Consider the following 24594-nt stretch of genomic DNA (forward strand, 5'->3'; position numbering starts at 1 on the left):
TGTACTACCATACAATATAATACGATACGATACGATACGATACGATACGATACGATACGATACGATACGATACGATACGATACGATACGATACGATACGATACGATACGATACCATTATTGTCCCTGTTGGAGAAAATTGTATTGGCACTGAGGACGTTTTATTGTATATAGGCACTGGAGTGCTGCACTGGAGATTTATATTTTATTTTATATAAAAACTTAATGTATGCACCACATTTCAAAGATTATCCCTGATAACTGTCACATCACAACCCCCAGCCTATTCACCATCATTATTGAGGTCCATTTGTCTGAAGATCTTGTCTGTCCTCTTTTCTGGCGTGGATTCATCCTCTGGCATCTTCATCACAGATGACACCATCTTGTAGATGGCCTGAGACAGAGCAAGGGAGAGGAGGAGAGTGACAGGGTGGGGGAGGGAGAACAGAAGTGAATTGCAGCAGGGACCCACTAAGAAGAGGCAGCAGGAAAAGAATTAAAAACACAAGTGAACTGAAAAACAAAGTCAATGTGGCTGTCAAGATGCTGGTAAAAACGTTTTGTGAAGTGAGAACCTGGACAGCTTGTTCACAAATACCCACGCAGGGTCTGTATGGCTAGAAAATCACGCCATCATACTGCAGTGACACAGATCACATACATGTGCCAGCGGGGAGGATGTTACAGGCAGCGTTTACTGTATTGATCTGATACATCTTTATCCGTTGACGGATACCAGCACCTCCCGTCCCCTGACAGCAGTAAATTAACCTCTGCAAGTTAGCACAGAGAGGAGTATCAGCTCGCCTCGGACACCCATCTACAATCAGTTTACGTGCACAATAAATTATCTCCACAAGGAGAATAGTGTGTTTGAACTGACTGTTGATCAATGTGACAGCAGCACCCTCAGATGAGAAAGTAGACTGCATGAAATAAGCCCTCTGTGCCTTTTGGTAAGACAGCAGTAAAATTTTATCTCCTTGTCTATAGAACGAGTTCATATCTTTAATATTGAAAGACAGTTTTCAGGCTTTAGTTTATTATTCCAACACAGAGAAATGTTTTAGAAAGCATCAGAATAAAAGACCATAATGCCAGATTAACCTTTTGAAAAAAAAAATGGTTTGATTTCTTTAAAAAAAAAATGGAAAGAAAACTGAGCAATGAAAGAAGAAATGGTAGTTAAAGCATAGTAAAAACAGTTAAATAGTAAAAACAAAAAAACTAAAAGGAAAAAATAGTGCTTTAAAGTTTATAATAATTTTGTAACAATTCTAAGTAATCAATAATGTTTATTATAATATAGTTATATATATATATATATATATATATATATATATATATATATATATATATATATATATATATATATATATATATATATATATATATATATATATATATAAAACTATTTTTTCCCACTTTTTCCAACATTTTTCTCTATTTTTTTTTTTTTAATTCTAAATCTACTAATTTTTTGCCATTTGTGGATCATTTCTTGCCACGTTGCATATTGCCATTTTTCCCCATGTTTTTTGTAAGAAATTGCACCAAAAGTCTCAAGTTTCAAGTTTAACTTTTTAAAATAACATTAAGTGTGAGAGGAGAAGAGAGAGGGGGAATGTCATGCACCACAGCCTCTGTACATGGGGTGCCTGTCTCACCAGGTGAGCTAGCAGGCACCCTTGTTTCAAACAGTTAAATACTTGTGAAAGGCATCTGAGAGCATCACAAGCAAAGTGATGTTGCTGTAGGTTTTGAAGGGTTACGTCAAAGACATGTCTCCATGTCATTTGATTAGTGTGGGGATATGTTTTTTTTGTCGGATAATGTTGTGTAAAAACAAATCTGACCTCCTCTATAAGGACAGTCTCTCTCTCTCGGTGTACAATGACACAATGGGCCCCTCCTCTCTCATCCAGTGGTGCGTAACCTCAATTAGCTGGAGGATAATCCCAGTATTCTGCACACTCAGGGATAAACTCCTGGTTATATTTAACTCGCTAATCTATGAGAACCCAGCAGCACACACACCACAAACACACACAGAACACACAGCGAGATCTTCCATCCAGTGTCGACATATGAGGCTCTCTTTGTCTTCTCTTAAAGAGTGACGGGATTACATACAGTACTAATGTAGCAGTGTGCTTAACAGCCTTAATGCAAACTGTTGACTGTGCTAATGTTGCAGTCAGCACATTACAAGTATGCCTTTTAGAGTCTTTGCACATTGGTGCTTGAGCCTCTTTGCACATACTTGTATTACATTACATAATTAAGTGTAAAAGAGCTCTGTCCATTCCTGTTATTGCAAAATTCTTTTTTTTTTTTTTAATAAAAGGACAGCTAAGTTTGCTAACCAAGAGATTTGTGAGATTATTTGGGGATCTCCTGCCACTATACACATGTTTCATTTAAAAAAAAAAATCCCCTTGTGACTGATATTTTAGATCTTCTTGTTAGAGATTTGTGCCTTCTGTATTAATCTCAAAGGAAATCCAGTCTATCTTTAAAGGGGAAGTCTGCTGACTTAGACATCAAGTACAACTTGTGTATAATGAGGAGTATGACTCAGCATGTAAAAATTCCCTCTGAGAAAGTAACTCAAATGATGTCATCGGTTACATTGGTGAGGGCTTGTAAACGTTTTTATGGCACTATATTGCCTTTTTGTTTAGAAGTTTACTTTTAGCACCCGCGGTGGCAAGCCTCTTTAAGTGTCAATATCGACAACTTAAAGAGGCTTGTGTAAATGTGAGATGCAAACTTTAATGGCATCCTCCTCAGATGAGATGTAACTAGCTAGCTCAGTGGAGCTAGGTGAGCTAGCAGTAGCCAACGTATCTCCAACACTTGGCAACTCACATCAAAACTATCTAGATTAATAGATATTACTACAGGTAAGGGGAAAAATAAAGTATTTTAAATTTTTGGTTTAATTGTCTTTTATGGCATTTATTGCTACCAACCATGCCATGCTGGCATGTCTGTAAAGGGGCTAAAATAACACTTCAAAATTAAGGCAAATTTTGGTGAGGGAGGGCCCTGTCTAAATGAAAATGGGTGCTATGGATACCCAGGAGTCTCTACTAAACTGAAGAGGGTTTGTTTGCAAATGTTTTGTTCCTTTCAATGTTCTCTTTCAAATGAAAGCTGTTTTTTTTTTTTAAGAAAAGGACAACCAGCCTATTTGAGCATACCAGTCGGTGATCCTTTAACTCTCATATTGATATACTTTTCAACTAGCCTTTATACTTCAACAGCAAAATCGAGCCCCTAAAATTCAGTTTTGGCTTTTTGTTTTTCGTGCCACGCCAAGATTTTCAGTTGTCCCTATGAAAAATTCTGGGAGTGCCACCTGAGGCCAGAGAATGCACAGCGACAACAAACAAACCTTTTCAGAAATGAAAAATACCCCACATCCTTTTCAACTCATGTTTTTCCCCCAACTTGCTCACCTGCACAATCTCCAGCATCTCCTCGCGACTGATGTACCCGTTTCCATCCAGGTCATACATACTGAAGGCCCATTTCAGCTTCTGCTCCAGTTTGCCCCGTGATGTCACGCTCAGGGCGATGATGAACTCCCGGAAGTCTATCGTCCCATCGCCGTTGGTGTCGAACGTTCGGAAGACATGTTCAGCGAACTTGGAGGCATCACCATAAGGAAAGAAATTGGCGTAGATTTTCTTGAACTCCTCCACATTCAGGGTTCCGCTGGGGCAATCCTTCAAGAAACCCTAAGGACGAGACGAGACAAGGATGACCATAAATCACGTGAGGACAATTAAATACATCTCTACAACACAAGTTTTACATCAGCAGACCCAAATAAAAACCTTTCATAGCCAGTTGTAACAATCAGGAATCTCATTTCTGCAACCAAACTTCGACTAGTAAATCATTCATGTGATGCTTGATTGTGAACAGATTGAAGAAGTACTTTTTTGAAAGGTGCTTGATCTTAGATAGTTGAAAGCAGTTCTCTCTTCTTTTCAAGGATTCACATTTAATAAAGCAGCATTATGCCTCAGAAGAAAAGGGAAGTAAAAGTCAGGTCAGTCTCGGCCTTTGTTCAGCGGAAATAAAGGTCTTTTTTTAAAAAGGCCTATAAGATTGACCAGAGAGGTGAGAAAGTCATTGTCCAGATGTAAAGGCTGGAATTTCTTCTTGATCCTCATATCTAATATTCTCATGAGCAAAGGTGGAAAGTCAACACAGTTCTGTTCCTAGTAAAACTCTTTTTCATTGCCTGTGTCTTTGACATTTTCTAAAAAAGGCATCACAACTTTTCTTGGATTTATTGCCAATAAAATCTCCCAAACGGCAAGCTGGAGAACTTTTTAGAGAACTCAGGCACTTCAAGATTCAGTATGACTTCTCCATCATCCTGGATCTCCTAATCTTCTGAAAGCAGCCATCATGACCACTGACAGCGTGAACAGACCCGGGGTCAGGGAGGCTTAAGTGACAGGTTAGGGGGGGTGACGGTTTAACATGTACAGCTCTTATTCAGGACAGCTTGCACAGCTGTTCCATATGTTTAATCCATGCATAAAGCCATATAGACACCGCACAAACACACTATCCATTCACACAAGAGGAGATCAGTCTTGCGGTCGAGGTCACTGTGGAATCCTCATCATGGCAAGGCTTAACAGACTGGGAGCTGATGGTGCCCTGCTTAAAACTGAGACAAACATTATCACATTCAAGGCTGCTGTCATAACACTGATTAGTGTTAAAACATGACTGTACCAAGCCCCCAGGAACACTGACAGGCTTTGTAGAACATTTTACATGGTGGCCAAAAGAATCATTACACTGTCAGGGTCTGTCTATTGATGCCTTAGGGTCGAAAAATACTTTTTCTCTATTGACTTACATTAAAAAAGGGATGTCTGTAAATCTGTGGATACATTTTTCTGACTGTCAATCTCCCCAGAAAGTGACTTGTTTAACTATCAGGATTTGATCCGTTCAGTCTGATAACATTTAAGCCCAGGCCACTTTGCTTGCATGAGCAGCGCATGTGCATTGTGGAATCTATTGTTTTTTATTTTGGTGCCCATGTTAACAGGTTAGGGCAGCCACACTGCTGCTCATTTTGGCTAAAGACTAAAAAGACACCTGTTTACTAATATGTTCATGACCAGGGACTTAAGTATAAGTAGTCCATGTAATGCAACTGTTGTAGAGGACCATATCACAAAATGGCATCACTCGATGAAAAAAAAAAAAAAATCTAAAAAATTTAGTGAAATATATGACAAGTTACATAAACCCCAAATATTTCTACAGTCTGTAATGCATACACTTGATATTTATACCCATAAAAATGCAATTCTATCTTTATCATGGTGCCAAAGTAAAAGTCGGTACCAAATACAGTCTATGATACCAACCAAACTATACCAAAATTATAAGCTTCCTTGAATAAACCATGAAAACTAATAACGTACTATTAAAAACAACAAACAAACAAATGAATATTTCTTATTTTCTTTGGTATTGTTTTATCATATACAGATGCAGTGATGATTGCTGGGTAATGACTGCATGTTGACGTCCAGTCGCTATTTGAGACCGTGAGACTGCAGCTGGTGACGCGGAAAATCTGTCAACACTGATGAGCTAAGGACACCTAGCGAGCAGTCAGGGCCATTCAAACACAAAAGTGGTTGCAAGAAAAGAACAGGAGGAGAGGGCTGCACAGCTCTCTAAACTGAATGTTGTTTTTTACAAGACAGTCGCCAGCGCATGGACAAGCCCCTTGCAGTGTGTGTCACCATCATGGAGCAGGTAAGCTAACGGTAGCAGCAAGCTAGATAACAATGGTCTTAATAATTGTAACATTTGGCTGTTGTGTTATATATAAATTTTAAGACAAAACATACATGTATTATGTAGGCTAAGTTGTGGGCTGCTAATACATTAATGTCTCTACCAGGTGGCTAGCCAGTTTTTGAATTATTATGTTAAGCTAACTAATAGCCTGAAAGATGCTAGCTGCTCCTAGCATTAGTTAACCGTTATAATTCTGTATTTCAGGTCTAACCAGTCAGAGACAGAAGCATTCATATAGGTGAGTACAAGTGTTTTTTCAGTGCGATTTGGGGTATCTGTTGGGCCGCCGTGCCCCATTTTGTTCAAAGCTTTTCATTATTTGGGCATCGGGTTGCTGCTGAGCACTTGTTTCATTGTGTGTGTGGACTTAAGTGGGTAAACGCTGTAGCTGGCCCGTTTTCAGGACATGGTGTTGTTTGTTGAAAACTTTTGCATCTCTTTACTAATACCAAAAATACCTGAGAAGTCTGTGGTCATTTCAGCAGACAGTAACATGGGCAGCTGCTCTGCTCTCACCTGCTTGTTGTCACATTTGTGAACTTTGACTGTCACAGCATTATCAATGCTTCTGATCATTTTCTCTGTGACCTCTGAACTCTGCAAATAAAATAGCCTAGGTGACACATCCCCAAGGGCAAATCCAACACGTTTGGTAATGTGTATAAATAAGCCTAATTGTGTGTGCATATTTCAGTGTGTGCTTATATTGTATAACAAATATAATCATTCTTATAGCCCTTTCATTTTTTTTGAAAGGGCTTTGAAATTATGCATATTTTATTATTTGACAATATTACTGTTGCAATAATGTGTAAGCAGCATTTTGATGTTCAGGTAGATCAAGGTGGAGCTAATATTCAACTGCTTTATAAACTGTTTGAAATCTATAAGAATGCATCATATTTTATACAATGATCATATACTTTACATGAAAATCTGCAAAGTATAGCTGCTAGCCTACCGTAAAACTTCATTAGCCTGGGCTGTTATTTGCTTAAATCACAGAGCTCAACAGGTTTATATTTGGGACAGGCATCTATATAAGATGTGCTTTTAATTCCTCTCACACAAAACTTTCTCAGCAAAGATGGAAATACAATTAACGTATTTATTTAACCCTTTGAAACCAGGGCAAATTGGCTTTTTTTTTTTTTAAACACAGGAAGGGTTTATAGGACACCAAAACTGCAGCAGTCAAATTATTCAGAACATTTAATTTCATTACAGAGAACACAGATTATTATACAGCTCTGTCTAAAACAAAATATTCTGCCATCCTTCCCAAGTTTGTGCAAAAAAAAAAAATTGCAAGAAAAAAGGTGAAGCACAACTCAAGTTTTTTATTTTCATCCAACCAAAAGAAATCGGCAAATTTAGAAATTTTAGTAAAAAATACATTTCTCAAGTCATCATAAACAGGGCAACAAAACAAAAAGAGTTTCGGTTTACTATAAGTTTCTTTCCACTTCTTAATTTGTAATATTAAAGTCCAGCCTGTGTTTACAGTATGTACAGTAGTTTATAGGTATTATGTACATATATGTACATATCCTACCTTGTACCACTCCTGCAGCTCATGGTCGGAGAACTCGGTATTCTCCCGGAGGTCCTGCAGCATCTCTGGCCGCAGCTTGCTGTTCTGTTTCCCCATGGCAACGGGACAGGACTCTTGGTTTCCTTGACAACAATAGCGACTACAGCACTAGCCAGGCCGCTTTTCCCACCTGTCAATCAGAGACAAAGAAACAGGAGGTCAGCAACAATTAAGCAACCGGGAGGATGACCTCCTGTGACAAATGAGAAGTGAAATGCAGTTGGTCAGCAAACAGTGGCACGCTACTGGAGTCACCCAGTGGCCGTCAGCAGATAAAAAAACAAGAAAAATGAGATAGGAGGATTCTTAAAGCAAGACTACACAGCGGTGACAGGTGAAAAAGGCCTTTAAAACAAATTTTAAAAAATGCTTTCTTGATTACAGTTCAGCTGCAATACACAGAGGTTGAGTTTGTGCAAATTAAATGACCAAGCAAACAACAGAAAAATACCATAAGGCAGTTTCCTTACAAGATGTCGACAAACCAGCAACATGATTTTGTCCACTCACACAATTCAGTTTTTAAAAAAATGAAATCAAAGCGAGCCTTGTCACAGTATTGTGTCTTAATCCCCTTCACACGAGATCTTATGCAACGCCACAAGTCTCCAAACTGCTGCATCACATTCGCAAAACATTAAATAATCCCAAATGCACCCCTGTGACGTCAAGCGCTAGCCCACTGATCACATTTATGGGTTTATCTGGCCAGCTGTGTGTTTGTGTGTCAAATCAGCTGTGGTGTGTGTGTGTGTGTGTGTGTGTGTGTGTGTGTGTGTGTGTGTGTGTGTGTGTGTGTGTGTGGTGTGTGTGTGGTGTGTGGTGTGTGTGCCCAGATCTCCTAATCTGCATCTCAGCTCATCCTGCCTGACAAAACACGATTTCAGAGAAGCAACGTGCATGCTTTAAGGGGTTATTAAAGGATAAAACACACTCAGCATTAAAAATTATGAAAACAATCCCTTAATTTTTACCCCAAAATGCCTTAATGTCTTGATTTTTTAACTTACAGTGAAAATGCAAACAATGATAATTTTTGGTCAATTTTAAAGGGCTTTTCCATTTTAAATTCCCTTAGACTCCTTTAAAAATACCCTTTGTAACTGAATGAAAAAAAGAAGTCTTTTTAAGGTACACATTAAAGCATTTATGTAATGTAATGTAAAAGATAATGTTTTTTAAACTGTTCGAATAATCCATTAAAGTATAGTAATGTATTACAGACCATTAATTTATCTATTAGTTATTTTATTGTTGAGATTGAATTTACACCTGAATTACAAAACTATCATCATTTTTTTCAGGATCTAAAATCCACATGTAGCAATTACAGGATAATAGCATATGTTTCATTTTTATGGTAAAGTTGTTGAAATAATGGTCTGTGAAATTGCAAGTTAAAAAGGACCTACAGCATCAATAAATTAACAAACTGTCTCAGCATTATTAGACTTTACAGCAGAAATGAACATGTTAGCAGCTTGGTACAATAGTGTTGTTGGTCTCTGTAGCTAATTTTCATGGTGAAATTATACAACTCACCCATGTAGATATTATTAAGTTTTACATGTAATTAAGGCCGTTGCTGCTTTGAGTGAAAAGTGGGTACCATCCTTACACAAGTCGCTGTCATGGCAACAACGGTTAGGTACCATAACCATGACAGTTAGGAAAAGTATGTTCAGTTTCTCTGATAAGTACATTTTATTTTATTGGTTCAAAGTATTGTTATTAAATGTATTACTTGTGATTATAGTATTACCTTCAGTGAGGTATTTCTATAAGCCCATTTGGGGTTCTAATGTCTTCAGCACCCTGTTTTGCATTCTTGTTGGCCTGTTTTCTGTTGCAGTTTTTAATGATGCAAATAAATGACAATAAAATCAAATCAATACAGTCAATAAAATCCAGAGAATACCTATTGAATCTGAGTTATGTAAACAGTCTGCTAGTAATGGTATTGTTAAATCTTAGTTTACTAGCCTCTATGCAGTACTGAGTGTGCAGTATGTTAGTATGCGATTTTGAACACAGCCGATAGCTTGCTAGCTAACAAGCTAACATGGTCAAAGGGCTGTCCACATCAAGCACTATAACTGTAACCATAACTATACTGATAACAATGAGAGCATCCACACTGATGAATGATAATGTTCTGTAAACAGTGGTGCAGAGCACACGCTATGCACTCTACCCAAATGGATGTTGATGAGCTGCTGAATGCTGTGAGGAGAGTGAGGAGAAACAAACAGAAAACTAGGAGAATACTAAATAACATACAAAATATAAAATACAAATTCAAAATACCCTCACCAAATTCTTCAAAGACGACAATAATTGGGAAAATCAAACACTCTATTTCAAGAGCTGTTGTTTTTTGAAGGCAAGTTTTATTCATATTTTAATATGAGTCAACATTAGTTTGCTGACATTGTGGTGATGCTAAAAGAGGACGTCAGGAAAGACAAAAGCAACCTCAGAGACACATCAGTGCCAGAGAGTGTTTGGTTGCATGTCTCAGGGAAAAATTACAAATAGATGCATATACTAAATGTGCAACTACATAAAAGTAAATGACAGCTACTAGGAACAAAATAATACATTTTTACTGTCAATTGTTGACACTGTTTCTATGCCTTTCGCCATTTACACTAGCCTTGTGACGCAAACATCACAACTCAGCAACTCGGGTATTATCAAAATTCCCCAATTTCCAACTCGTTATTATGACTTTGTTCATGTGCTCGTAACTTGTAAATACAGTAAATATAATATTGCAGAGGAGCACGTCAAGGCAGCATAACACTTTAAACCATGCATATAATCCTTATTTGAGGTGTTAATACCTGAGTACTGTTTGTAAAATGTCATTAGTGTTCATCTGAACACATTTTGGAACTTTGTGTAAACAGTTAGGTGTTAGGTGTGTTTCCAGGGGTGAATCAATGATTAATTTACTTTATTTTAGTGGGATCATAGTGCATGCAGAGAAAAATAATAACAAACTTGTGCTTGTTAACATTGCCACCTTGTACTAGATGGCTAATTAGCCTGTGTTCCACCTTCAAAGCAGTAGCTTCTGTGCATGTGTGCATGAGTGTGGATGGTGATTTGAACTACAGCATCACTGGGGCTTGAACGCCTCCGATAAGACTTGGCCGACTTCTCAGAACTCCGATCTCTCCTCAGTCATGCTAGGTAATTACCACAACCACTTTGTGTGTGTGAGAATGAGCACAGGCCTGGTTTGTTTGTACGAACTCGAAAAAGTCAAACAGTAGTATGCATGTGAGGCGGACCGTGTGCGTGTCACAGGTCTTTATCGCTGCCTGGCGAGAGCTTCAAAACACAGAGACAAAACCACACGTCTGATTATCTCTTTGCTTAGTTAATAAAATCAGACTCATATTAAGTCCTTCATCTGGGCAATAGATGAAAGGCTAGTACACTGACAGTAATGCTTGTAGCTAATTCCCAGGCGACTGAAGGGAGAACTGTAGCCATCAATTATGATTTCCTCCTCTGTGTTTGGGGACTGCACACTTAGGAATTCGGATTAGGAAATAATATAATGGCCTTTTGCCATTTGGCATAAAAATGCAGTTCTTATCCAGACTGTCTTGGTACAATTGTTAAAAAAGCTTGAATGTCTCTTTTTCCTCTCAAAAAACAAAAAATGGTGGTTCCTATCATTATATTTCTTTCCTCTAAACGTTTTCACACCTGGATCAACATAAGTTTTCCTGTGCTGCATTCAGGTGACTTTCACAATTATTTAAGCCTCTGAAATGGTTTGATTTCAAAACAAAACATATTGAACAACTTGGCAAGAAATGTCCCGCAAACCGCACAAAAAAATAAAATAAATGAATAAAATGAAAATGAAGAGAAAGAAAAAAAAACCCAAAAATTTGCAGAAAAAAAACAGTAAAATAAAACAGAAAATTCGCTATGATGGATTATTAGGTATTATCAAAAAACAAGGAAAAATGTCTATAAAAGCTATATTTAGAATTGTTTTAATTATATATTTTAAATTATGTTACAGACAAAACAAAAATCATCTAACTTTTCTAGCACTTTCTTGGCATTTTCTTGTTTATTATTATTGTTATTGTTATTATTAATAATTAATTAATTGATTAATTAAAATTTAAAATTATTATTATTATTTTACTTTACTTATTTTCCTGTTACTTTCTTTTTTACTAATTTCTTGCTATTTTTTGGCCATTACATGTTAAGTTGCTTGTTACCCTTCCATGTTTTTGAAAACAAAATCAACCCAGTTTGCAGGTTTTAAAAGGTTAAATTGACAGCACACATCTCTTTGTCATTCTACAATTGTGTTTGACAAATTACTTTTTCACATGTGAAAATCTGCCGATTTAGTTTACCGTTAATGTGGCAAAATTGGTACACCACCCAGCGCAGCTCAGTCGTCCTTAATCCCCATACACAATCGAAGGACAAAGGCAGACACAAATTAATTTCTCCTCCAGGAGTGTTTGAGTGGTGTCTGCAGCACTAGAGAACTATATATGTGAAATGAGTAGGTCTTGCTTTAAAACAGTAATTTGTGTGTTTTAGTTGAGCAGGCAGACAACAGGCTCAGTGCACCGCTGTGTTTCAGATGAGTGTTTGGAAAACACACCCGTCATACACGCATTGACGCACACACTTTTTAGTACCTGAAGAGATTAATAATAGACGCCCACACGGTCCAATTGGAGAACACAACCAGCAAGCAGCCTGTGTGTGTGTGTGTGTGTGTGTGTGTGTGTGTGTGTGTGTGTGTGTGTGTGTGTGTGTGTGTGTGTGTGTGTGTGTGTGTGTGTGTGTGTGTACAGATGTGGGTTAGGGGTGAATAAGAAGAAAAGCTTGGAAGAGAGGATGAGATTTAATTGGAGAGATAAAGATTCTCTAATTGAAGGAGCTAATGCTTCCTGATGACACACAGACAGAGTACACAGCAAACCATCACCCTAATTGGCTTGCAGCAAAAGAGAATAAAGAATGAAAAAATAGAAAGTCAAAGAAAGTACTAAGTACTTCATCCACAAATGAACTATGTGTCGTAATGAGGGTTTGGTACAGGAGCTTGCATATATATGTACTCTAAAACCTATTTAACACAAAAAATATTTAATTATTTTAATATATTGTAAAATAATACTACAAAATGTTGCATTGAGTGGAAAAAGTAATGCTGATTTACATTTGCGCTCTGTAGTATGCAGTATGTTAGTATGAAGTATCTAGTATGGAGTACAGTGTTTTACACTGATGGGGGGGTTGGACTGCTACCTTTGGTGTCACTCTAATAGCTAATTGTTTCTGCGGGTCCATGAATGCAGCGCAGCAGACAGAGTCCTTTGCAGTTGAATGGAACTCTTGAGGTGGATAACTGATCAGTTCATACGTTTACAGCTGATCAGACTGAAAGATGAGAGGTATATGCAGATTTTTGTAAGTGAAAAAGGGTTGTAGGCCCAGCAGAATAAACGGTTTAGTTTCACTTTTAATGGGCCTGACGTTCTGCTGCGTGTCTCTGCTGCTTCTGGTGTTTTATTACAGCTCTTAATTCACAGTCCAGTTCCACTGAGACTATGGCGCCTCGCTAGTATGCAGTATGTTAGTATGCAGTATGTTAGTATGCACTGTGTTAGTATGCAGTATACAGTATGTAATATACAGTATGTAGAATGTTAGTATGCAGTATGTAATTAAGCGATTTTGAACTCTGTTGATGACTTGCTAGCTAACAAGCTAACATAATTACTTATTTACTATTTACTAATTTGACCCAAACATATAGTGGACTAGAATTATTGCCTCACAGTTGTTTACCTCCGCAAAGAAGTCTTACAGTGCACTTAAAGTTTACATCCATATCAGTGAAAACATGGATGCCACAGACACATATCTTTATGTAGCAGCATAGACGAGTGATATAATCAGCGCAGCTTCAAGATAAGAGTCACCAATTCAGTATCTGACCAAATGTCTCCTGTTGTGCTCCTGAGATATGGCACTGAGCAAAGTGTTTCTGCAGAATATTATTATTTCACAGTGAAGTTGACTTTTGACCTTTTGAATAGGCTATATAATGTTATCACTTCACCATTTTATCATATTAGACATTTGTGACATTATTCCCCAACAAAAAATAGCCCTGTGTTAACTGGTAATCTGTGTTCTACAGTATGATATAAAGTCTCTCCAAAATAAAATTGATGCAAGAGCTTGTTCCATTCAAGTAAAAGGAATGTAGTACAATCTACATTTAGCAAATCAACAGCAAAATAAATAAAACAATGTAAAATTCAAGTCACTTTTAGAAGGAGTAACAAAACAGTTACTCTGTGTTACAGTAACAAACCTCAAATCTAGCAGTCCAACAAAACATTACACTAACTTACAGTATTACACATCTTACAGTAAAATTAGTGCAATTTGAATAACACTATAACTTTTCTCTAACAGAAATAATTATAACTAGTACATTCTTTCTGCATCAAAATAGTCCAGCCTTAACTGGGCCTTCAGGCATACTGCCGCCTGCTGATATGAGTGCTGTATTTTCATATTTATAAGCACATATTCCACTCATTTATAAAGTTATACAAGCTCCTGCACAGCTGACAACCCCATCCTGTAAATGTTTCAAAATAAAATGCATTGTATCAGTGTAACTGATGGCATTCTGTCCACAGAGACACAGTCAGATAGCTTTTGTTTTGAAAGGGAAGCAAGGAAGTTGAGGTAAAACAAACATCATTGTATTTCCTCATCTCTGTGACAGAGAGACTTTAAACTGCAGTATAAAGTGCTATAGAGTCAACAAACACGAGCGTCACGCGTAAAAAACGGCGAGGCACCGTTTCTCTAGATGTTCTGCAGCTGACACGCAGCTCAGATGCTCAGGCCAGCAGTGTGCACGCTCTAACTTGAGCGCCGAAACAAAAACAACACGCTCGGCGCTGCTCATGCTCTCATGAGGCGCGCTGTGTGAAACGGTGCAACGCGTCGATGCCCAGATTGAGTCAACGCGTTGCCCCAGCCCTAGCTGAGATAAACCCGTTTTTCAGGTAATGTGTTGGTCAATCTTGAGTTAATGAATAGTCTGTTCACTGCACAAACCATGGAGTGTAGGTTGGTGCTGTTTGTTGAATTCAACTTGGGAAGCACTCTACATGGATGTTTTTTAGGCAACTGCTGACTGTTTTACAAATGACTTGCAGTGTTTTTCTACCAGGGATGTTGTTTTTTACAGAGACTTAAGTGTATTCCCTTCTGGCAAAGCGTCACCAGAAAGTCATTTTTTTGCCTAAACAGAACCACAAAGTTGTTGGTGCGTAAAAAAAACTTAAGTAGATCTGCTATATAATGATGTACAAACTTGTCCATGGTTTGCTGAAATGTACAACATTTTTTCTGAAGATTGAGTTGCGGTAGGTTGGTAAGAAACACAATTAGTTTCCATGGGACCTCCAGCATGGCTGCAAGAGGAAGGTGTTAAATCATCTGACAGCTGTCTACAGGTCTTAACAAAGCCCCCGGAGACCAAATCACTCTCCACAACAGTCCTATTCTAACACGCTGACCTTTACAAACCACTCTCTCCCTCCCCTTAGTTTTTTTTTTCCCCTTTTTCAACCCAGCTGTGACCTGTGACAGCTCACCACGCTCTTCCCTGCGGGTCTATACAGAAAGTAAAAATGATTCTGTCCTCACTGGCTTTTAATCCCCGCTGTGGCCCCCAAAACCCAAACCCTACTTCCAATCCCTTCGTACCATCCCTCTATCGTTTATCCCTCCATCCTGAGGCACGAATCACTAATCCATCTCTCCAGTCTAAGTGCCCACTGCTTGTTAGCTGCTGTTGTCCAGCCCTGTTGTAAGTCGGCGCGCGCACACACACACACACACACACATACGTGGACTCTGCCCCTTGAACATCTGTTCTAGAGCTACTAAGCGGGTCACCAACCTCTGGGCTGATGATTCCTGCACTGAGGAGAAAGAAGGGAGAGGAGGGAGACAAAGACATGCAGGCAAATGATGTAACACCAAAGACAGAGAAAAAAGGAGGGAAGGTGAGAGGAAATAAGGACAAGAGGTGCTTCCACACAGAGACAAAGAGTGATATCAGGTTGTAAAAAGTCTTTCGCCTAAACTCTTATGTGAGGGATATATGTCTGACAACAGGGTGTTTCACCATTATATTTGACTCACAGAGAGAAACCATTTTAATGAAAGAAATCACTGACAATCTTTCAAATACCTAAAATGTTTAGACTACTGCACAGGGTTTTGTTTGCCAAATTGCTCTATCTCTCTCATTCAAGAAAAGATGAAAACCTGAAGTGTTGGGCTGTAACCCATTACTTAGCAATGCGATTATTGATATATATATATATATATATGTTTAAGTGCAGTTAATGAGAGATTATAATTTGAAATTCAGTCATTAAATTTAAATAATATCCTGTTAGTTTGACAGCTTGGGAATTAGCTTGTATGCTGTCATACCAGGAATCTTGAATTTTATTAGCTTGGGGCTGGACGTGTTCAGCCTCTACTAAAAGATAAGAAATACAATATAAGTCGTCTTACATTAGCTGGTATGCTAACTTTAATTTCTGGTAAATAGCTGGTTTAGTTGGAGGGTAAAGGTGACAGGATTTAGGGACTAACATTGAGCTAAAGTTAAGCTAGCTGTTAACGGTCAGTAAATACAAGACAGTAAAAACATAAACTCACTGCTTGTTAAACCATAATGTCTTGTTTTCTATTTGTGTTCATGTTAAATACAGAAAGTATTTTTAAGGGCACCTTTTGTGTGGGCCGAGTAACGAGCAATTTAACAAGAAACAAATTACTGAGTAGGGGAGACTGGGGGCAAAATATTTAGTTTTTTTTGCAGAACATCATGATGCCACAGTGAAGTTGACCTTTACAAAATGTCATCACTTCATCACTGTATCCTATAAGACATTTGTGTAATTTTTTTTCATAATTAAGCTACATACAAATGATTGAGTTATGGACAAACACATGTTTTGTAAGGTCGCAGGGACTGCTTGTACGAAATTTGAAGAAAATCCTTAAGGCTTTCTTGAGATACTGCATTCACAAGATGGGATGGACAACCCGAAAACAAATTGCCTCTGGCCACAGCCACTGCCGGCGGGGAGGTGTAAAAACTGTTGAGCTATTTGGCTATTTTGTGCTTGTGCTGCTTGTTGACAATCGTCAATTGTTTTTACAAGCTGTAAAAACTAAAGTCTAAGTTAGAGCCACCCTTTGCTCCAACCTCCTGCCCAAAAAAGGTTACTCCTGGCTTCAAAAAACAAAGATGGCAATGTCTAGAATTCCACAGGCTTCAAAACAAAAGTCCACATCCAGTGGATGACATCAAGGTAGCTCGGCCATTATTTATACAGCCCATGGAAACAACACACTTAATCACTTCATTTAAATACCAAGGACAACAGTAAACATCAAAGAACATATATATAGTTAAAACATTTTAATATTCATTGATCAATTAATTCCACTTTAATTAGTCTAATCAATCATATCAAGAATGAGACATCAATGAGGCAGGCATTGACCATGTCCATAATGAGTTTCATGGTTCTGTCTCACTCCTGGTTGGTGCAATTTAAGGTGTTACAATTGCTCCTTTTTACAATTGTTACTCCCCTAACTGCTTTTTGAATGATATATAATGAGTTATTGATTACATTTTTTAGATAACTTGCCTTATGCTGTCCTTATGTAACCCTTTGTTTTTTGTATATTACTACTCTTATTGTGATATTTAATATGAGGTGACTATGCTCGGATTAGGAAGCAGAGTTGGGAAATGTGATAACTTTCTTTTTAATTGTGCAGAAAATTAAAATTTTGGTGATTTTATTTCACCCTGATAGAATTTTTGATGACTCAGAATATTTCTCTAGAACATCAGTAAAACTACTGCGTTATTAAACCTTTTGAAAAAGCTTTATCTTTCAGAGAACAGACTCTGGGTCTGTGACTTGTAATGATAATACGCGAGGGCACAAAGTTGGCTGTGACATGGTGAAAACTTTCAAATAAAACCTTTGAGGGCTGATTCTGAATTTATTCTTCATTTAAGCTGCCAGTAGCTGATATTTGGTGCCAACATTATAATTGGATTTTTTTTTATCAGGCCATTTTATTGCCACAAACCCCCTCAGAAGCACCTTATAGCACATCAGTGGACACTAAAATTAATTTAATTCTTTGAGTTAGGATAGCTGCTCCTTAAGGAGGATCGAAGCAGGTTTCACTGCAGATTTTACAGACTGTTGAGTGAAATCCTCCCACACCAGGCTGCAGTGATTTCTCCAGGCAACCATGTGAAATAAAAAATATTAAAAGTAAATTGACTAGCTGTGGTCAGGGAGGTACCGTCATCATCAGAGGTGGATGACTCTGGTGACACTGGCTAGCCCATAACAACTTTTTTAATAAAAGGCCTGTTATAGCACGTCAGCCCAACTTTTGCTGCTATAAATTAAAGGAGTAAGAAAGTGGTGGAGAACAGACTGAGATGGAAGAGAGGGAAAGTGGAAAAGAGGCAAGAAAAATGTGAAAGAGAGAAAGTCAGAGAGTTAGAGAAAAGATAAGTCCAAAGTCCAATTTAACATTTTAGAGAGCCAGTCTTTTTCTTCACTGTTTAATGTGCTTATAAGACAAGAAAATGCGGCCTTCATATCGCCTGCCAACAGCTCAGTCATTAGGGAGGAAGAGGGATAGAGCGAGGCAGAGGAAAGAGAAGGGAGGATAGACAACGAAGGGAGGGGTTGTTGAAGTGGTATGCGGCACTAGAATAAAGCCGACAGAGCCGTTGCCATGTGAAAAAAACGATAGATCAAAAAAATGACAAGCACCATTGATTTCTTTTTTCTTCACTTGAGTGTTTTCAGCCTCCCGTTGCGTCCTCTCAAAGCGCAGCAATCTAAAAGGCCACCTGAGATGCCGGGCTGTTCATACCTTTCATCCATATTTCTTTTCTTTCTTTTTCTCACCCCTCCCGCTCTTTGTGTTTTTATCTCTCCCTGCAATTACCCGTAATTTCTGCCCAACAATTTGCTTTTCTTCTCCTGGAACTTTCCTCCCGTTGACCTGTCGTGATAGCCCCAGATTGTCAGCCTTCTCTCTCTCTCTGAAGGTTTGGAGTCTATTTTTTTTCCTCTTTCTTTTTCACTGATGATGATGACTCATGTTGAAGATGCAGTGAGAGGTGCATTGTGTAGGTGAAAAAGACTGTGGTATTGAAGTTCCGAGAAGTGACTGTTTTGAAAAACCTTTGTTGGCGCATTCAGGGTCGAACAGATAGCTGTGACAGCGCTAACTAAACTGTGCTAACTAAAGAGGCATCTAACGAACAGCAAATTCCTTTATGGCTCAGTGTTTGCTCTGCTCCTGTTTATCCTGGAACATTATCTGTTGTCATGGTCCCCACTTTCACCAATCAGTCCTCAGAGAACAGTACGATATTTGGCTTGGGCAGTGTCATGGTATTACGCAATATCAGGGCATTTAGAAACCCTGATGGTATGTTTTTCAATATTGTCATAAAGGCACTTCTCTTTCTTTTAAACTCACTGTATGTAGTGCACAGCACACACCACCAAAGCTCAGTCTCCGGTCTCTACTGATGGAACAGGCAGCTGAGCTGAAAGACCTCGTGATACCTAGTGGTGGAGGGAGAAGTTACAGGACTGTAAACAACCGGCGGCCGACAGCAGCAGAGGGAGACTGTGGGGAATATTGGCATGTTTTTCACTTGAAGATTTATTTTGATCTAACTAGAGGTGGTGATTGTTGGAACAGTGGACTTACTAACAAGATTATTAGCAAGAGTACCCAAGATGGTTTACATGAGTTTTGTTTTGTTGCTGTCGAGTTTGAATGTCGTAAGTTTCATGATGAGTGAATATGAGAATAATGGCATGTTTAGAAGGAATACTGGCATGTTTTTTACATCTGGCTTGATTTTTTGTTGCTTGATCTGATAAAGGCTTTATTTTTCATTTTTGTATAGATTATTTTTGGGGCTTTTTATGTCTTTATTCCATAGGACAGGTTAAGCGTGAAAGGAGAGAGAGAGGGGATGACATGCAGCAAAGGGCTGAGGCCGGACTCAAACCTGCGCCCACTGTGGCGAGGACACAGCCTGCATACATAGGGCACCCGCTCTATCCACTCAGCCACCGGGTGCCCTAAAAGGAGTTATTTTGACTATACCAGAGCTGGTGATTGTTGGAACAGTAGACGTACTTACTACATTACTAACAAAAGTAACCAAGGTGGTTTCCATCACAACGTCCTAAAGCCTGAGGGGAAATCTTCAAATGCTTTGTTTCAGAGGTGTCAACAAGCAAATATTCACACATAAGCAACCGGAGGCAGATAATTTAGTTATTAATGTTTTAAAAGTGATTTTGCAATGAATAGATTATCAAAATTGTTGCTGATTATTGTCAATCAGTTGACAAATTGTTTCAGCAAAAAATAAACATCCTCAGACTGACCTGTGACAAATCGCACATGATCACCACCAGCACACCACTTCTGACTGACCATCGACAGCTCCACTCACCTCACATCTGCCACCATGCAGTGATTTATGACATTAACTTCTCATTTTAACATCAAACAAATTTCATTATCAAAAGTGCCTTTCTTTTCAACATCTATGCCCATGCCATTCCCTTCTCTGCTGCTGAAACTCAGACCCACGCCGTCATTGCCTCAAGACTCAACTACTGGAATAGCATTTTTATGATAGTTCCTCCAAAGGGCAAATTAGCTCATGAATGCAAATGAAGAGAAAGCTTTTAAACCTGCAAGGTAATAATAATGGGCCAAAACATTATCTTTAAATGGATAGTTTGGATATTTGAAGTGTGGTTGTGCGGGGTACTTATCCATAGTCAGCGTATTACATACAGTTAATATCTGGGCACGCCAAGTGTGCCAACATGGAAGCTACCTACTACTATAGATGGGGATGGCAGCAAAGTGTATTTCAGCCACCAAAAAGATCCCACGTAAATAAAATCAATATCAGTCTAAGTGTACACTATATTGAAAGTGTTTTCACCGAAAATAGAGCACATTTTGATGGAGTTACTTATCTATGTTCCCCCCAGAGCAACCTGACTCCATTGAGAAAAACTGTTATTTTAGCTGGCTGAACACAGGAGCTGCTGGTTTACCTCTGCCTTGATCAGTTAGTTGGTTTGTATTATTATGTGACTTTGGTGAATTCAAACTAACCTTTTCACAATAACACAAGCAAACTAACCAAAATAGGCAGCGGTAGACCAGCAACTCCTGCATTCAGCGAGATAAAGTCCTGTTTTTTTCTCAATGGAGTCTGGCTTTGAAGAGAGTGATATAAAGACTTTAGTTAAGGGTTAGAAGTTCCTGTCTTAGAGTAAGAAGAAAAGAAGAACTGACCCCCCAAAAATGGAAAAAAATATATAAGTACAAGAAAATTACCTGAATTCTTTTTCCATAGCTGTTTTCCCCTACACATTTCTTAAAAATATTTTTCTAAACTACTAATTTCTTGCAATTTGTGGAACATTTCTTACCAACTTGCTTGTTGCCTGTTTCCAATGCTTTTGAAAGAAATCGCAACAACTTGCTCAGTGTTTTAAAGGCTTTAATACTTGTGAGAGTCATCTGAAAGCAGCAAGAAAAGTGATGGCACTCCAGGTCTCAAAGGGTTAAACTGAATTTTTTTTTCTTTTTTTTTAGGTGGCTAAAATACTTTATGTTGCTAACCCCTCCCCAGTTGTATAATGCTATGCTTCTGCGTTGAACTCCAGCCTACTTCACCAAACTCAGAGTATGCACAACTGACATCTACTGTATGTAATACACTGACTTTGGAGTACCTCATACAACCCCACTCCATAAGACCCCAACTATCTCTTTAAGCTGTAAACAACACGCTGTAAAAACACTGATGCAGGACTCTGCCATAAAACCAAAACAATGAGCTGATGATGCTCAGAGCTGAGTGGATCTGCAGAGTCGGGTAATAATTCTCTGCGGTTTTATTACAATAAGTGACTCATTTAACATAAATGTAGCCATGTGATCCATTGTTCAATCAATCAATCAAATTAATATTTTTTTTATTTTATGGGATATTATTATTTTATTTATTTTACAGTTTGATTGAAGAAACAAAAACAAGAACAAAATAGAAATGAGCAAAAATGGACCTTCAAAAAAATAGAATACAGTGTTTCCCACAGAATTTTCAGAGACTTTATAAAAACCATTATGCAGTGAAAATAAGACAATACATAACAGCCAGACTAAAAAGTTCTCAGTATTTTCATCTCCTCACCTTCTGGTTAATACAAAATTATTGAATGTTATTCAAGGTATTAATAACAAACACAAACTGTCTAGAAGACTACATCTCCCATCATCCCTTGCTGGCATCATATTGCACCCTCACTGCCATTGCTAGTCTGCTAGATGCTGCTGATCAATACCAACCAACTCATCATGTCTCAAAATTCATGAGTTCCCATCTTCATGGTGAAAAAAGAAGTAGAAAAGGGCGAGGAGAGGAAGGGTTGATGAAGGAAAAGACATTAATGGAGTGGTTAAAAATAAGAATGAGGACTGGTCCTCAGTGTGGAGCTCTCTCTCCGCCTGCACTCCGAGTTATCAGAGCATGTCCAAATCCAGATAATAACTCTCTGTCAAAGAGGGAGCGCACACGTACACGTGTATTCACACACACACTTGTGGTCTTCCTTCTTTCATTAAAATAACTGATGTATAAAAGATCCAGCCGCTGATGACTCTGTAAGCACTGAGAGGAGGAGACGAGATGAGAATGTGATGAAGTAACATTTAAGGTCACATAAGTGCAGAAGGCAAAGGCTTAAAAGGCTTATGTGGTATTGACTTCAGATGGTGAGGATGAGAGACAGACAGAAAAACAGACAGACAGAGAGGACAGTTGGGGGATAACTTTCTTTGATGGATCCAATGGTGAAAAAACTACTAAAAAAAACATCCTTCAGAGATTATCATAATCAAATTCAGAGAACTGTAAAAGGATTTTACTATTTCCTGTCTGCCCAAATATGCGTTCTCCACTTATGAACATGCAAAAATTCTGATACTTATTCCAAGTGCACGCTGGATGAAAATATTCAACAGCTTCGACTGTTTATCCTTTACTCCATCAACTGTTATGTGTATGAAACATCAGAAAACAGTAAATGCCCATCACAATATCCAAGAACCAAAACGTCCTACATTTGTACCAAGCCAACAGTCTAAAACCCAAAGACATTCATTTTACCTACCTTCACATCTGAGAAACTGGAACCATCAAATATTAAATATTTTTGCTTAAGACCTGGAACAACGTCACTTTTCTTCACTAGCATTCAAACCTCTTAAACCGAAACACGGTGAGCAACTTGACAAGAAATGCCCCACAAACTGTTAAAGAAATAGTAAAAGGAGGTGGTGGTGGAGGGGGGGGTCTGTAACATTATTATGACTACAAAATTATCTTACAGGATTTTTTTTTACTCTTTCTTGAAATAATTTTTCTTTCCCTTTTTTAAACTTTTTTTTTTTTTTTTGCTTTTTCATGTAATTTTCTTGTAAGTTTTTACTCATTTCTTTTTTTCATGCTTTTTTTTGTTGCCCATTACCCACCCATGTTTTATGAAGAAACAATTTGCTCAGGTATCAAACTCTTTGAAGCCTGAGCAAATCAGCTTGATTTCTTTCAAAATGTCAAGAAAATGTCAAGAAGCAGAAAGAAGCTTGTTCAAAGTACAAGAAAATAACCTGAAAATTTGTTTCAAAAAAGAAAATCAAGTAAAAAAAAAAAAAAAAAGATTCAAAATAAAGGTGCTTTACAATGATTTTAAAAAATCTGTAACATAATTTTAAATATGTAATTATGATAATTCTAAATATTTTTTTCATAGCTTTTTTCTTTTTTTCTCTATACATTTTTGCTTTCAAAATAAATTTCTAAATCTATTTTAAAAAACCCTATCTTTTTCAATGTATAAAACATTTCTTACCGAATTGCTCATTGCTTTTTTCCTTATGTGTTTTAAAGAAATCACATCAATTCTAAAGGTTTAAAAACTCATGGGAGATGTCTAAAGCAGTACAAGAAAAGTAATTTCGACCCAGGTTTGAAAGGGTTAAGAGAAGAAATCCCAGTCTGTTTAAGATTGCATGGTTATGTCATGTGCTCAATAAAACAAATCTGATCTAGGGTTTGGCTTATAGTAGAAAATCTTATGGCATGAAAAAAGGACCAAAACACAATCTGTTACCCAGCAGCAGTCAACACAAGACTTGGACTCTTCAACATTGGCTGGAAGTCTTATTAACTTCCACCCACCAGCCAGACATGTAACTAACACAAATTCACCTTCTGACAGGTGACACTGGGAGTCAACTCACGCCATCTGCTGGGTGAATCAGTGACAAATTTCATATTCAAAATCATATAAATTACAAATAAAATGACATTTTGTAGCACTGTACTGCATATATAATATTCCACTGTATTGTAGCAGCAGCGTGTCAGATTGTCGGATTGAGCTTTAACACACACTTTCTCCTGGCCCCTCAGGACAACAGCGGCAGACCTCTTTTAAAGACCTCCATCTGGGAAGAGGCTGACCTCATTTATAACCCGTCCATTGGAGGGCAATGCTATTTCCATCTGGGTCACAAAGACAAGAAATAATGTCCTCCATCTAGAAGTAACAATCTGCTTTATGTGACTGAGAACCTCAAGCAACCCGGTGCCCATCCATTACTGAGGCTCTGAGCGAGCGAATACAGATCAATCCCCCACTATGAATTCTGGGACTATTTACAGGCCCCTCAAGTCATCCAGGTAAACCTATTTCCACAGCTCGATGGAGAAATTTGTGATAATGGCCTTCTTGGCACCGGACAATGATCTCATTTTCCTGAAACAACGACAGCCGCATTCCAAGAAATCATGTATCTTTTTTACCCGACCGGCATAACTTGTAATAACTAATTTTTAATCAGAAAGAACAAAATAAATGCACAAACA

General features: G+C 38.0%; 1 protein-coding gene and 1 long non-coding RNA gene across 3 annotated transcripts in view; one reads left to right on the forward strand and one right to left on the reverse strand.

Annotated features, from left to right (window-relative positions):
- LOC121958193 (hippocalcin-like protein 1) overlaps positions 1–24594 on the reverse strand; it is a 54404-nt gene that overhangs the window by 5690 nt on the left and 24120 nt on the right. For both annotated transcript variants that reach the window (XM_088089996.1, XM_088089997.1), the window contains exons 2-4: positions 7410–7578; positions 3466–3747; positions 290–395 (exon numbers count right to left, since the gene is read on the reverse strand). In XM_088089996.1, coding sequence (XP_087946122.1) covers positions 290–395; positions 3466–3747; positions 7410–7505 — 484 coding nt within the window. In that variant the 5' untranslated portion in view covers positions 7506–7578. The remainder of the gene's footprint in view (positions 1–289; positions 396–3465; positions 3748–7409; positions 7579–24594) is intronic.
- On the forward strand, positions 5553–24594 carry LOC148186586 (uncharacterized). The gene is made up of 3 exons (XR_015779385.1): positions 5553–5809; positions 6059–6092; positions 24139–24594. It is a non-coding gene; the product is annotated as an uncharacterized LOC148186586 (long non-coding RNA).

This window comes from Plectropomus leopardus, chromosome 17, assembly GCF_026936395.1.
Source record: "Plectropomus leopardus strain MGB_pleo_1.0 chromosome 17, ASM2693639v1, whole genome shotgun sequence".
Taxonomy (NCBI): domain Eukaryota; kingdom Metazoa; phylum Chordata; class Actinopteri; order Perciformes; family Serranidae; genus Plectropomus; species Plectropomus leopardus.